The sequence below is a fragment of the Chinchilla lanigera genome, unplaced genomic scaffold, assembly GCF_000276665.1.
Source record: "Chinchilla lanigera isolate Chin_1 unplaced genomic scaffold, ChiLan1.0 scaffold00096, whole genome shotgun sequence".
Lineage (NCBI taxonomy): Eukaryota > Metazoa > Chordata > Mammalia > Rodentia > Chinchillidae > Chinchilla > Chinchilla lanigera.
This window is the reverse complement of record NW_004955497.1, coordinates 438,464-452,397: the sequence shown is the minus strand read 5'-3', so window position 1 is coordinate 452,397 and position 13,934 is coordinate 438,464. Positions and strand designations below refer to the sequence as shown.

Genomic DNA, 13,934 nt, shown 5'->3' with positions numbered 1-13,934 from the left:
GCACCCATGTTTATAGCAATTTGGTTTTTTTTTTTTTGGTTTTTCTCCGGTACCGGGAACTGAACTCACGACCTTGCGCTTGCCAGGCAGGTGCTTTTGCCACTGAGCTAAATCCCCAGCCCCTATAGCAGTGCAATTTGTAATAGCTAAATCTTGGAAACAGCCCAAATGCCCATCAGCTGAGAAATGGATAGAAAATATGTTGTATTTTTATACAGTGGAGTACTACTCAGCTATAAAGAAAGATAAACTAGAGGCTTTTGTAGGTAAATGGATTCAACTAGAGACCATACTCGTAAGTGAAATAAATCAGGCCACATGTGTAAACATCGTATACCTCCCTAGTATAAGAACCTGAAAGAGTAAATACAATCTGAAAGGTACAGTAGATATTTTGAAAGGGAAAGAAACTGCTCAAACAGGAAAGAACAACTGGAATGAGGGAAAAGATGAAGAAAGAAGGAAGGGAAAATATGTATATATACTCAAGATAGCTAAGATAATTGTACTACTAATTTCTATTGGTTTATTGAAAGGAACAGTTAATGTTTAATTGTTTGATCAATCTTATATGCCTATATCTGATTATCAGAGTATTGAAGATAACAATATGTAATGTAACAACCATTGTTAATTTCCTATCACCTTGTTTTGAAAATCTGTATCTTTTCATGTTTTGTTTGTCTTTGTTTTTGTTACATTGTTTTTGTTCTTTTCTCTTTAAAATTAAAAAAAAAGAAAAAAGAATCTGGTGCAGTGTCTGCCTGGCAAGTGTAAAGTCCTAAGTTCAATTCCTGTTCCCAACAAAAAAAAGAAAAACAAAATAAAAAAAATTGTCTGTCTGAGACAGTGCAGCAGGGACATCTCTTACAGCCCGACTTCTGAGCAGTACAATATGTGTGTTCTGAGATGCACTAAAGTCTTTCCAAAGAGACCACAAACGGAACTAGTAAACCAGGAGCTGGAAGTTGACCAGTGCTGTATTATGTTAGTCTTTTTAACTGTTCTGTTCATTTATAATAATTTAAGGCCCATATACTAACAATATCTTTAATTCTGAAATTTATAAATTTATAGGCCAAAGTATCAGTCTGGTTTATTTCAGAGTTAGACATGGACATGATCCGAAGAAAGAACTAACGCATTTCTTACTAAGACCTAGAAAAACAATACAGATAAGGAATTTTTTGTTGGAGACAGGGTATTGCTGTGTAGTTCAGACTGGCATTGAACTCACTATGTAGCCCAGGCTGGCCTCGAACTCACAGAGATCCTCCTGGCTCAGTCTCCCCAGGGCTAGGACTACAGATGTGCGCCACCGTGCATGGCTAAGTAGGATATTTGTGACGTTGGAATATGCAAAGATTTCTAATACAAGACACAAAGTACTAACTGTAAAAGAAAATAGATATATTGGACTTAAAACTTCAACTTATGAAAATAAAAATTTAAAAGTTATCCATATTTGTACATAAAATGCCAGCTCATCTCCTACTTTCCACTTTTTAAATAATAGTATTTTTGAGTTCCGTCCTCTGCACCCTTTTTTCCTCATGGCCTGTGGCATCTTTGAGCAATTTGATGTACACACCTACTGCTTTAGTTAGCATGCCGTATCACTCAGGATCTTTAATTCTATTAAGTATATTTGTAGGGACGAATTTGTGCTGATATATTTTGGTTAGTGCTTGGTGTGCTAAATGTAATATAGTGGATTTTAAAAAATCTTTAAAATTTTTATTTGAAAAGGTAATAAATATATTCTAATTCAGAGGGTACAAAAACATGTAGTGAAATCCCTCTCACTTTCGTCTTGGCCACCTATTTACCTCTTTTTCAAAAAAATAATTTTTTATATTATAGAGCATTTCAAAGTACATAAAAGTAGCAAGAATATAGTGGATTCCTGTACTTCATCAGTGATCAACTTGTCCTCCTAATTTCATCTCTGTCTTCCTTTCTACTCTTTCTTTGGTCTGTAGGCTGGGATATTTAAAATGAAATCCTAGCATGGTGTGGTAGTGCACACCTGTAACCCCAGGTGGGGAATTGGAGGCCAGCTTGCCCTGTACAGCAAGTTCAAAACCACCCTGTCTCAAACAATGATACAACAAAAGAGAAATCCTAGACATCACTCATTTTTCCTAAAAATAATTGATACCCATGGTATATGGTATCTCTGAGAAAGATATCTTTCAAAAATGGAATTAGTGCTTTTATTAAACATAGTACCCTTAATATCATAGTGGCTACTTAGTCCATATTCAGATTTTCCTGATAGCTGAAAGTTGTCTTTTTTTCGTTTGATGTGTTTACATTTTAATTCAGCTCTTTTGAGGCAGCCAGTGGTGCTAATCTTTTGTGTCTTTTGAGAGAAATTCTTACCAGGTCTGTAGAAGTCCATATACATATCCCTGGATTCAGTCATTCTTCTCTCTCCCACCTTCCTCTTCGCTTTCACTGTTTTGTGGTACAGGAGACTGAACCCAGGGCCTTCACGCTAAACAACACCCTTAGCTCTTATTTATTTTTGAGACGGAATCTCACTAAGTCACTAAATTGCCCAGGATGAGCTTGAACTTGTAATATTTCTTCATCCCTTCTGTGTGGCTGGGATTGCAGGCATGTGCCATTACGCCGGGCTGGATTTTTTTCTTTTTATATTAGTGGTAGAAGTTATTCTGTGTTTTGTTTTTTTTTTTAAATTATTAGGGTATGCTAATATTACATAATAGGGCTTATTGTGGGGATTTGGTAGTTGCATTTAACCTCACTTAATCAATTTTGATGTCTTTGCCCCTCCCTTTCCTGTTGTCTCTCTTCCTGTTTGTCCCTTTTCCTGGCTCCAGAAGTCTACCCCCTGGTTTCCTATCCTCTCTCCTTTATTTCAGTTGTTTATTAGTTTGTGTGTGTTGTAGGTTTTTCATATATAAGAGAACATAATGTGATATTTAGTTTTCTGGGTCTGGCTAAAATTCCACTGAAAATTATTATAGAGATTGAACTTAGCTTGCACTGAGCTACATCCTGAGCCCCTTTTTTAGTTTTTTGAGACAAAGTCTCTAAGTCACTCAGTTGCCTTGGCTGGGCTCCAGCTTGCGATCCTTCCAACTCTGCCTCCCAGAGTGCTAGGGTTACAGACGTGCTGGGGTTGCACGCCTAGCTTAATGCTATAGTTCCGAGCTCCATCAGTTTCGTGCAGATGACATGATTTTGTTTCTCTCCTATATGTTCCATTTTTTGTTCACTCATCTGTTAAGGGGCATCTAGGCTCTTTGGACTACTCAGCTATTGTGAATTGAGCCGTTGCTGACACGGGTATGCATGCACCACTGAATTATGTATTTTGTAATTCTTTCGGGGATATGCTCAAGAATAGTGTAGCTTGGTCAGACGTTTTTAGTCTTCTGAGGAGTCTCTGTGCAGATTGCCATAGTGGTTGTACTAGTTTACATTCCCACCAAAGCTGTAGAAGGTTTTCTTTTTCCCTGCATCTTATCTTTCAGTTTGTTGTGTCTCGTTTGCTTTGTTTTCTGGCACTAGTGACTGAAAGCAGGGCTTTGCACTGAGTTACACCCTCAGCCCCTTTTGTTTTGGGACAGGCTCTTGCTAAGTTGCCAAGGCAGAACTTGAATTTATGATCCTCTGCCTCAACCTCTAGTGGTGGGATTGTAGGTGGGTAGCACTGCTGTGCTACTTCTTGTGTTCTCGATGATAGCTGTTCTCATTGAGGTGAGGTAGAATCTGAACGTAGTTTTAATTTGCATTTCTCTGATGACTAGACATGTTGAACATTTTTTATACATTCTGGTCATTGAAACTTGTTTTGAGGAATATTTACTTGGTTCTCTTGCCCACTTTTTTTTAAAATTGAAGTCACTGTTTCATGGGGAGGTTAATCTTTCAACATCTTTATATAGTCTGGATGTTAAACCTCTTGCCAGGCGTGGCTCATACCTGAATCTCAGCACCAGGAGCCTGAGGTAGGGGGATCACTGCAAATTTGAAGTTAGCCTGAACTGCACAGTGAGACCCTGTCCCCAAGAAAACCCCAAAGAGCAAAACGCTCCCCGCCACTGCTGCTGTCCCCTCTTGCCCGACTTCCCTCTCACCTCTCCCTTCTACCTCTTACTGAGACAGAGTCTTGCTGTATAGTTCAGGCCGGGCTTGAACTCATTTTGTAGCCTAGGTTGGCCTCGAACTCACGGCAGTCCTTTTGCCTCAGCCACCCAAATGCTGGCATTATGTGTGTGAGCCACCATGCCTGGCTCAGTGGATTGTCTTTATTCTTGTTTCTTTTGAGAGATCTTTTTTTTTTCTTTCTCATGATCACTAGTTGCACTCCTGGCTTCTTGGTGTGATATTCTGTCTTAACTTTTGTTCATTCAGTTTTGCAGACTTTCAGTGGAATTTGTACTTTCCTGGGTATTTGTTTAGGTCTGTTTTATGGGTTTCATTACTTTCCTATGTTGAGTGTTCATGGTTTCCATCATTTTCCAAAACTTTTTTTTTTTTTTTTCATCTATGTCTATTCTATTCACTGAGCAAGTGCTTCATTATGGGCATCATCCCTTTTTTTCTTCTTTTTTTTACCTGAGAGATAATTTCTGATCTGATTTTCTCTATAGCCTCATTCATCTGTTTTGTTTGGTTTCTGCTGCTATCATTTCAGAAAATTCAGGTAAATGGCCTCTGATTTCCTCTATTGTTGTTTCTGGATTTGTCGTGGGTGTGCTGGAGGTCTGGGGTTGTATTTTGCCTCTGCATCTTGTTATTGTCTGTTTTTTAATTTTAATTTGTTTTTGTGTTGATGCTTATAAGTTTCTTAGCTTTATTGCTAGTATTGAGGCTTCCTTAGGAAATGTCTGTTCCTCAGAGGATGATTCTAGGTGTAGCTGGCTCTTGGTCTTTGTGCCTGTCCCCAGATCCTGCCTCCCCAGTTTATGAAGGAGAAGTTGCTGTTTGCTCAGCACCTAGTCCTGTGGTACTAGGCTATGGTCATGAGTGTGACCCCAGACTGTCTCAGTACTGTCTGCAAGGTATGGCACCCGGAGAAAGTGGTACAATTGGCAATAACAGTATCATCAAGCACAGCCTAGACACTGACAAACTGTGCTAATTGTTAATTTGTTACCTTTAACCATAGGAGTAAGATCTATAGTTATGTAACAGAATCTGGCATAAACCAGGAACTTACATGCAGTGAATTTCTCCTTGGAAGAGTGATTTTACTTGGAGGGGGAGCGCTTTAAGACGAGTAGGGGTCAAAACCGAGTGACAACTAAGGAGAAATATAGTGGGCTGAAGGATAAAGAATGATCACCCAAGCTTTGGGAAGCTGGAGAGGAGGACGGTAGAGAAAGGATGAAAGAGAAAGCAAAAGAACATCTAAACAAACCAGAAAGTTTAGAGACAATGTTCATTCACATGTAAATATAAAAAAACTAGAAAGATAGTTGAGGAAAGAAACAGGAGGCGCAAAGTAAAACAAACAGTAAACGTCAAAATCTAAACATCCCCCCTCCATTGACAGAAAACAAAACAAACAAATAAACAAAGAGCAGGAAAAAAATCCTTCTGTGCCCGTAGTTCTGTGGCAGTGTCTACGTCAGAGCCCAGCTCTGTACTGTGCTACGTTTGTCATTGTGGATTTGTACTGTGACTTGAAATTCAGGGTTGTTACACAGCCTGCTTTACTTTTGTTACACAGCATTGCTTTTGCTCCTCTAGGCCTCTTCTGGTTCCATATGGATTTTAGGATGATTTTCTTTAGTTCCATGAGCAATGATATTTTGATTGGGATTATGTTAAATGTGTATATCAGTTTGGAAATCTGGCCATTTTGACAGTATTGCTTCTGACTATCCAGGAACAGGGGAGCTTTCTATTTTCTGATGTCCTCTTTAATATCCTTTTTCAGAGTACTCGTTTTTTGTTGTAGAGATCTTCCCTTTTTTGGTTAGGTTCTTTGGGTTTTCTTTTGTTTTTTTGAGACAGGGTCTTACTATGTACTTCAGGCTGGACTTGAACTCACTATGTAGCCCAAGCTGGCCTTGAACTTGTGGTGACCTCCTGCCTTTAGTCTCCCAAGTGCTGGGATTACAGGCGTGCACTATCATGGCTGGCATAGGTTAACTCTTAAGTATTTAATTTTTCTTTATGCTATTGTGAAAGATGTCATTTTCCTAATTTTTCAGTGAGTTCGTTATTGGTGTACTACAGTGCAGTTGATCTTTTTGTGTTGATTTTGTATTCTGCTACATTGCTAAGTTTGATGTTTAATTCTAGGAGTCTTGATGGAGTTTTCTGAATCTTCTAGGTAAAGGATCTGTGAATGATTTGAGTTCTTATGTGTATCTTTTTTATTTCTTTGTGGGTTGCTCTGGCTAATGTTTCTGGCTGTGTTGAACAGGAGTAGTGATGGTGGACATTCTTGTCTTGTTTCTGATTTTAGAGGGAACAAGTAATTTTTTTTTTTTTTTTCTGGTACCGGGAATTGAACTCACGACGTCGCGCTTGCCAGGCAGGTGCTGTGCCGCTGAGCTAAATCCCCAGCCCCAACAAGTGATATTTAATGTGATGTTGGCAGTAGGTTTGTTGTAAATGGGTTTTACCAGGTTGAGATAGATTTCTTCCATAAGTATCTTCATCAGGGTTTTTATTATGAATGGATATTGTATTTGTCAAAGGTTTTATGCATCTTTGAGATGATCATGTGTGGACTTTTTTTTTTTTTTTTTTTTTTTTTCTTTTTGAGACAGCGTCTCAATATGCAGCTTAGGCTGGCCTTGAGCTCACTTTGTAGCACAGGCTGGTCTTGAACTCACAACGATCCTCCTGCCTCAGCCTCCTGAGTGCTGGGATTACAGGCGTGTGCCACCACGCCCGGCATGTGGGTTTTTTTCTCCTCTTATTTGTATGGTGTATTACATTAATTAATTTGAGTGTGTTGGGCCATTCCTGCAGCCCTAGAATGAAGCCTACTTGGGTATGATGTGTGATCTTTTGGATGACCTGTTGCATTCTTTTTTTTTTTTTTTTTTTTGGTACCAGGAATTGAATTTAGGACCTTGCGCTTGCCAGGCAGGTGCTTGTGCCACTGAGCTATATCCCTGGCCTACCTTGTTGCATTCTGTTTGCCAGAATCTTGAGCATTTTTGCATCTGTGTTTATTGGAGGGCTTGTCCTGTTCACTTTTTCTGCTGGGTCGTTGCCTGTTTTGGAGTCAGGGTAACGCGTGGGAACTGTCTGTTGACCAGGTGTTGTCCACAGGTCTCTTTCTCTGTCTTTCAGTTCCTACCTCAGGTTAACCCCTCGTTACTGGGTCAGCTGCTGCAGTGCGAAGCAGTGTTGCATCTGCCTTTGCCCGACTGGTATGGGTTGCTCTAATCTGCTGCCTGCCGCCCTCTGTGACGAATCTGTCGTCATTTCCTGACCAAGCCTTCCTTTTCTGTTGTGTGGCTGGGTGTCGCTTCATTGATATCTCTCTTTTCTTATTACACCGTTTTAATTCAAGGTGTTTTTGTTTTTTGTTTTTGAGAGGCTTTGAAACAGCAGATAGAAGATTTACAGGAAGATCTGAAAAAGAAGGAAACAAAATGGTCAAGCACATATGGACGTCTGAGAAGCCAGATAGAAATGTTAGTCAGAGAGAACACAGACCTCCGAGAAGAGATAAAAGTGATGGAAAGATTTCGACTAGATGCCTGGAAGAAAGCGGAAGCTATTGAGGGCAGCCCCAAAGCCTACCAGTGTGCGCCTGCTGGGAAGAAAGACGAATCCGGGGTAGGCCTGGGTGCCAGCTGGTTTTTCCAAGACTGGGGGTAGAGATAAGTATTTGAATATTGAAATTTATAAAGACAGAAAGTGGAACGGTGGGTGCCCAGGGCTGGAGAGGGCATGGGGCATGGGTTTAATGGGTTTAATGGGTACAGGGTTTAGTGTTACAAGATAAAGAAGTTCCAGAGATGGGTGAAGGGTGTGGTTGTACAACATTATTAACACACTCAATGTCACTGAACTGTGTATTTAACATTAATTGAGGTAGTGAATTTTAGGTCACGTTCATTTTGCCACAATGAATTTTGTGTATTGCAATATATAGGTATTTTACAATTCTCTCAAAGGAGTTGTACAGCAGACAGATGACCTCGGCTGAAATGTCAAATGCAGGTGTAGTTTGGCAATCACATGCATTGACTCCTTTCTAACCAAATGTCTGGTCTCATGTATCTGTGTGAATTACTGAGCTGTGGGAGGCGTAAATGCCCTGGGGTGCAGTGATGAGCAGAACAGAATTCCTTACCCCCCGGGCCTCACAGCCTCGCAGTAGCAGAAAGACTGTAAGTGCGGTAGATGAATGTGCGAGGCGTGTGTGGGAAACAGTGTGGAGAGTAGGCAGGAAAGGGGCGGTGCGGCTGGCTGAGAGTGTGCGCCTCGGCTCCGCGGAAGGGTGGCCTGCAGGAGGGGCAGGACATGCTGTGGCCTGGGAGGCCAGGAGTTGGGAGAGCCCCAGGGACAGGGTCACTGGGCTTCAGGGGCTCTCCTGAGTCATGTGGGGCCCCTGCTCCTCCCTTGGAGCATGCTCGCCGTGTTCCGCACACTGGCCTGTGGTGGGGCAGGAACATGGGGACTGCTGTGGGAGTGCGGGCCGGGAAATGGTGGCGGGGATGGGGTCAGAGCAGTGGAGGGCTGAACAGCAGAACAAGTTTGTGATGCACTTGACAGGTGTGGCATAAGAGAGGAGGCAAGAGTGACTTCCGATGATAGTTTAGTTTGGGCTGGCGCTTTCGTGCAGTTGGGGTTCCCACTGGTGGGTTACGCGAGGTCCCTGAAGACCACGTTTTTCAGGAAGCTCAGCGCCCCCTGCCGTGGTGTGGAGATGCTGCCTTGGCAGCTGCCCGCATGACCGGGCTTGTAGACGGCAGGTGACACGGGCTCCCTGGGACGTGTGCTGCATGTTCGGCCAAGAGTGGTTGGGAGGAGCCAGCGGGTGGAGGGTGGGACAGGACAGGGCAGCAGCCCCAGAGCAGGAGAGAGGAAGCCAGGGTCGTCCCTGCGCCCGGGGAAGAAAGTCTTGTGGAGAAGGGTGGTGCCCTCCTGCGCGGTAGGAGGCCCCTGGATACTGCGGTGGGCGTGATGTGGCCTGGTTCCTTGGAGGGTGGAAAAGCAGAGCCTGGCTGGACGGGAAAGAACTTGGAGCAGTTAGGGACTGAGTGGCCCTGGGGATTCACTCTGCAGTAGGCTGAGGAGTGGGGTAGTGGCCGCCGGGCAGGAATCCGTGTTCGTCTAGGAAGCGAACAGCTGTGTGTTAGCAGGATGATGCAGTTGAGAGGAGAGCGCTGCTGTGGAAGCAGCAGGGCAGCGGCACAGGCCTGGGCGCAGAGGGCTGGCAGGTGGCCCCAACAGGCGCACGGCCAACTTCGGACGGGAGAGGTGGGCGCTGAACAGGCTGCTGGGCAGCGGCCGTTGGGAGGGGGGCTCCCAAAGCTTGTGCCTCTCAGGGAAGCAAGGCGCGCTCTGCAGCTGGAGGGAGCAGCTGGAGGCTGTGAGGGGAGAAGTCCAGAAGCACAGTCTGCGAGCGGAAAGCCGGGCTCTGGGGAGGGGGCACGGCCCAGGCTGCCCTGGGGCCCGCCTGAGTGAGAGAGCTGCGCTTGGTCTTTCCTCGTTTGAATTTGGGTGAAGGGCGGAGCGGTTCTGTGTTAGCAGAGGCGTGCTTACACCGTTCAATGCCACCAAGCGAGAGAGGGCCGTGGGGCCGGCAGTGAGTGTGACAGAGTAGCTGCTGTACTGAACCTGAGTTTAAATTGTGCTAGAGGGCCGCGCTGTGAGGCTCTGAGCCACGCGCACAGATGTGCCCCGGAGCTGGGAGTGCAGGGCTGTCGCCATGCCAGGGCGTGAGGGTTAGAGCAGGCAGTCGGGAAGATGAGCTGTGTTGATGTTTTCCCCCGTTCCACAAACACTTGACTGTGGAAACCTCCCTCCCCGGGGAGCGCAGACGAATATGGTGACTGCACTCAGCCCCATGCACATTTTGCTGTACCTTTGTACATGTTTTGCTCAGCACTTTGAAGGTCCTGAAGTACGTCAGCATCTTACTAGATGGCATTGAGTTTCTGAAGATGCCGGTCTGATTGTTTTGTGGAATGCCCCAGGTTTTGTGTCTTGTTACGGAAAGCACTGAAATTCTTCGAAGCGTGACTTTTGCTCTTAGAGATGATGGCCTATTTTGATAGCACTGAGAGCGATAACGCCTGGAGTTTACCCGGTGGATGTCCAGCTGAGGCAGTAGCAGTTTGGAGGAGTTTAGGTCAACACACTAACGCCAGAGTGCTGGACTGTCATCTGGCGGGGCATGCAGAGCGCGCGGAGAGCAAGAGTCAAATGCTGGGAGTCGGGCAGCTCTGGGGGCAGTGGGGAGGAGGGAGCCTCGTCACGGTGGTGGGAACGAAGCAGACGAGTTCTGGGAAGAGCTGGGCCCAGGCAGAGAGGGCGTCAGGGCAACTCCTGGAAGAGGCCAGCCTTGACAGGGCCTGCTGGGTCCTGACCTGGAGTGTGTGTGTGTGGCTCACTGCCCGACAGCAACTGTCCACTTGGACCGACGGTGAGAAATGAGAAATGCGGGAACGAGCCTGCTGTTTCCTCGTCATTGGCCGAGTTCGGCTCTGCTCGTTGTCCTGATATGTAGACTAACATTACTTTCAGTATTTTATATTCAGAATTCTGTCTCACACTGTAGAGCACATCTGTTCGAGACCAAAAGAGCCACATTTCTTCAGGGACCCCTGGGGAAAAGTGCAAGAAAAGCTGTTTGCCGAGACATGGTAAGAGGCTGTGTGATATTTTTCAGAATTAAAGAATAGCAAATTTATGCCCAGTAAGAAGTAAGACATTGTAAAAGTAGTTGAAGCCTCTGTGCGTCATTTTACTCCGCCAGGAAGTAGTACAGCATGCTGTGCTTTGTTGTTTTTTTTTGTTGTTGTTTTTTCCGGTACCAGGAGTCGAACTCACCACCTTGCGCTTGCCAGGCAGGCGCTGTGCCCCAGAGCTAAATCCCCAGCCCCTCTATGCTTTAAAAATTTCTTTACATTGTATCTATAAGTTGATATAGTGTTATTTCATGCTCTATTTGTTCTTTTGCAATTTGCTTTTCTCTCAATATTGTCAGATTTACCACATTAATCTTAAAAGCTGCAGGCATTCAGTGGAGTGGCTCTTAGGACTCTGCTGTGTCTTCAGGGCTGGGTCCCTTTTGCTGGGTGGGCCGGCAAAGGAGCAGACTGCAGAGCAGCTCTTCATGGTGTGCTTTTCTCTGGAGCGTCAGGAGCAGGGTGCTGGCGTGTCAGGTTTGTGCTTATCAGCTTTCCCTCTGAAATGGTGGTGCCAGCGTCTTACTGTCTGCAGAACATATACTTGGTACTTGTGAGCACTTGGGCCAGTCACATGTGCGATGGTGCCTCAGTGTGGCTTTACTGAGTATTCCTGCATGCTGGAGGCGTTTCCTTCTTACACTCAGTGGGCATTTTGAGACAGGGTCGTGCTCTGCAGTTTAGTGTGGCCTTCTGAGCTCACTGGGTAGCCCAGGCTGGTCTTGAACTTAGGTGATTCTCCTGTCTCAGCCTCCCAAGTGCTAGGATTACAGGTGGGCTCTACCACGCCTGGCAGAGATTCTTTTTTGTGAACTGCCTTTTAGGCTTTGTCCATTTAAAATTCTAAGCGTGTAACTCCTTATTGAAGTTAGTTGTTCACATATTAGTACTTCGTCACTTATAAGCACAGCCAAGATTTTCTTTCAGTCCGGGTTTAGCTTTTTGGTTTCTGTTCTTCGTATATTTTTAATACTGAATTTACCCGTCTTACAGGTGCTTTGTGTTTTGCTCTCACTGTCCCCCCATCTTGCCCCTCTCCCTGCAGCGTCAGCTCCCGTGGGGCAGCCCGAGGCCTGTCCCTGTGTGGCAGCGTCCCCACTGGAGTCTGTGTGTGTGGTCATTTGCAGCCTTTCACTGAACAGCATGTTGCGGAGATTGGAGCTGTAGCCCTCACTTCCTAACTGTCAGTGCAAGGTGGCATTCGCTTTTTTTTTTTGGTACTGGGAATCGAACTCATGACCTCAGGCTTGCCAGGCAAGCACTTACGCCACTGAGCTACATCCCTGGCTCGGCATTCGCTTTTGAGTGTACTGCAGTGTAGTCACTTTCTGTCAGTAGGTGTACTCTCATCGCGTTTGGGGGTGGTAAGCAGTGATGCAGTGAGCATTCTTGGCTGTTGCTGGTACCTGCATTTCCCTAGTCACCCACCTTGGGGTGGAATAATGGGGGACTTGGTGTGAATTTGCTCTCAGGACTGAGGATGGAAGCCAGGGTCTTCTCGCTGAACCACATCCCCTGCCACCCACCCCCTTTCAGAGACAAGCTCTCATTACGTAGCCTGGGCTGGGCTTGAACTTGTGTTCCTGTGATCCTCTGGCCTTAACCCTCCCAGAGTGCTGGGATTATAAGCGTGACTCCTCTGTGCTTGGTTTAAATACATTTTAATGCTAGTAAATTTTGCCAAAATATTTTTCAAAATGATACATACTCTTAGTAGTCATGAAGCACTTGTTTTGTTAAATTTTGGCCAGGCACATAGGGGAGTAACAGTGTATTACTAGAATATTAACTTGCATTTTCCTGATTATTAAATATCAAACAGTTGTCTCTGCTTAGTAGCTGTCTAGATGTCTTTCAAGGAAGAAGCTTGTTCAGGTTTTTACCCACTGTCCTGTGGGTTTGTCTTTTTCTTTATCGATTTACAAGAGGTTTCCTCTTGCTATTCTCACAGCTGAATGTATCACAGATGTAGTATCTTCTTGCAGTGTGTGGCTTGTCTTTCTAGAGTGAGGTTCTCCAAGTTGTCCAGGCTGACCTGAAACTCACGCTCCTACCGCAGCCTTGAGTGCTAGAATTAAACAGCCCTGTGCCACTATACCTGGCATGTTTTTACTTCCTGCAGTGTCTTTTGATAATCTACATTCTCACTTTAACGTAACTGAATTTCAGGTTTCTCCTTCATGGTACTGTATTTGGTTGTTTTTGAGGTACTCCGGGATTGAACCCAGGGCCTTTGCACTGGGCTGTATCGAGTCCTTTTTATTTTTTTGGACAGGGTGCCCTAAGTTCCTCAGGCTGGGTTTGAATTTGTGGTTCTCTTCGCTCAGCCTCCCAGAGTACAGGGATTCCAGGGTGCGCCATTGCCCCGGCGCCTGGTAGTGTTTAAGTCTTCCTGCATACCTACCCTGTGAGATCTGTTGGCTCCGTTACCCAGTTCTCCTTTCCTGCTCTTGTGTCAGCGGAAGTCCTCACGGTCTTGCAGACAGCAAGCCTGCCCCGGAGCCAGTGCCTGTTTCTGCTTATGCTTGCTCTGCCGAGCTGTGGGTACTTCTGAGGGTTCAAGTTAGTGTTCATGGTGAGCCTGAGAAGTGCACTTGCTGTGTGATGAACTGACAGGGCTTGCTCCTGCTCCTGCCTGTTACTGGTTGACTCCATTGTTCATCCTCGCAGCCTCAGCTTGCTCATGTATCAAGTGGGAATATTAGTCTGGTCTCTGGAGACGATGGGAGCACTTTACACACAGGCCCCGAGAGCTGGAGGCTGTTCTCTGTGTCCTCTCTGAACAGAGCACTCCCGTTGCCCAAAGCCTGACCACCCTGCACACCCGGGCTCCAGCCGAACCTCCCAGTTGCCCCTAGTTCCTTCTTTCTTTTGTCCTCACCGTTCCTACCACTGCCCGCAGCAGTCCGTCTCCTGTTGGTGTTTTCAGGACCCATCACGTTGAGCTGTAGGAACTGGCTGACACCTGGCAGTTTGAGGCCCACACCCCAGGAGCGCGGTTTCCATTGGTGCCCGCAGCCCCTTGCAGGTGTGGCGGCCTCCGCCTCTGTTCTTCTCCAGGCCTTT

General features: G+C 45.4%; 1 protein-coding gene across 5 annotated transcripts in view; it reads left to right on the top strand.

Annotated features, from left to right (window-relative positions):
* Positions 1–13,934, top strand: part of Cenpj (centromere protein J) — a 64,741-nt gene that overhangs the window by 44,938 nt on the left and 5,869 nt on the right. For all 5 annotated transcript variants that reach the window (XM_013505458.1, XM_013505459.1, XM_005406290.2 and 2 more), the window contains 2 exons: positions 7,543–7,785; positions 10,739–10,823. In XM_013505458.1, the coding sequence (XP_013360912.1) occupies positions 7,543–7,785; positions 10,739–10,823 (328 nt within the window). The remainder of the gene's footprint in view (positions 1–7,542; positions 7,786–10,738; positions 10,824–13,934) is intronic.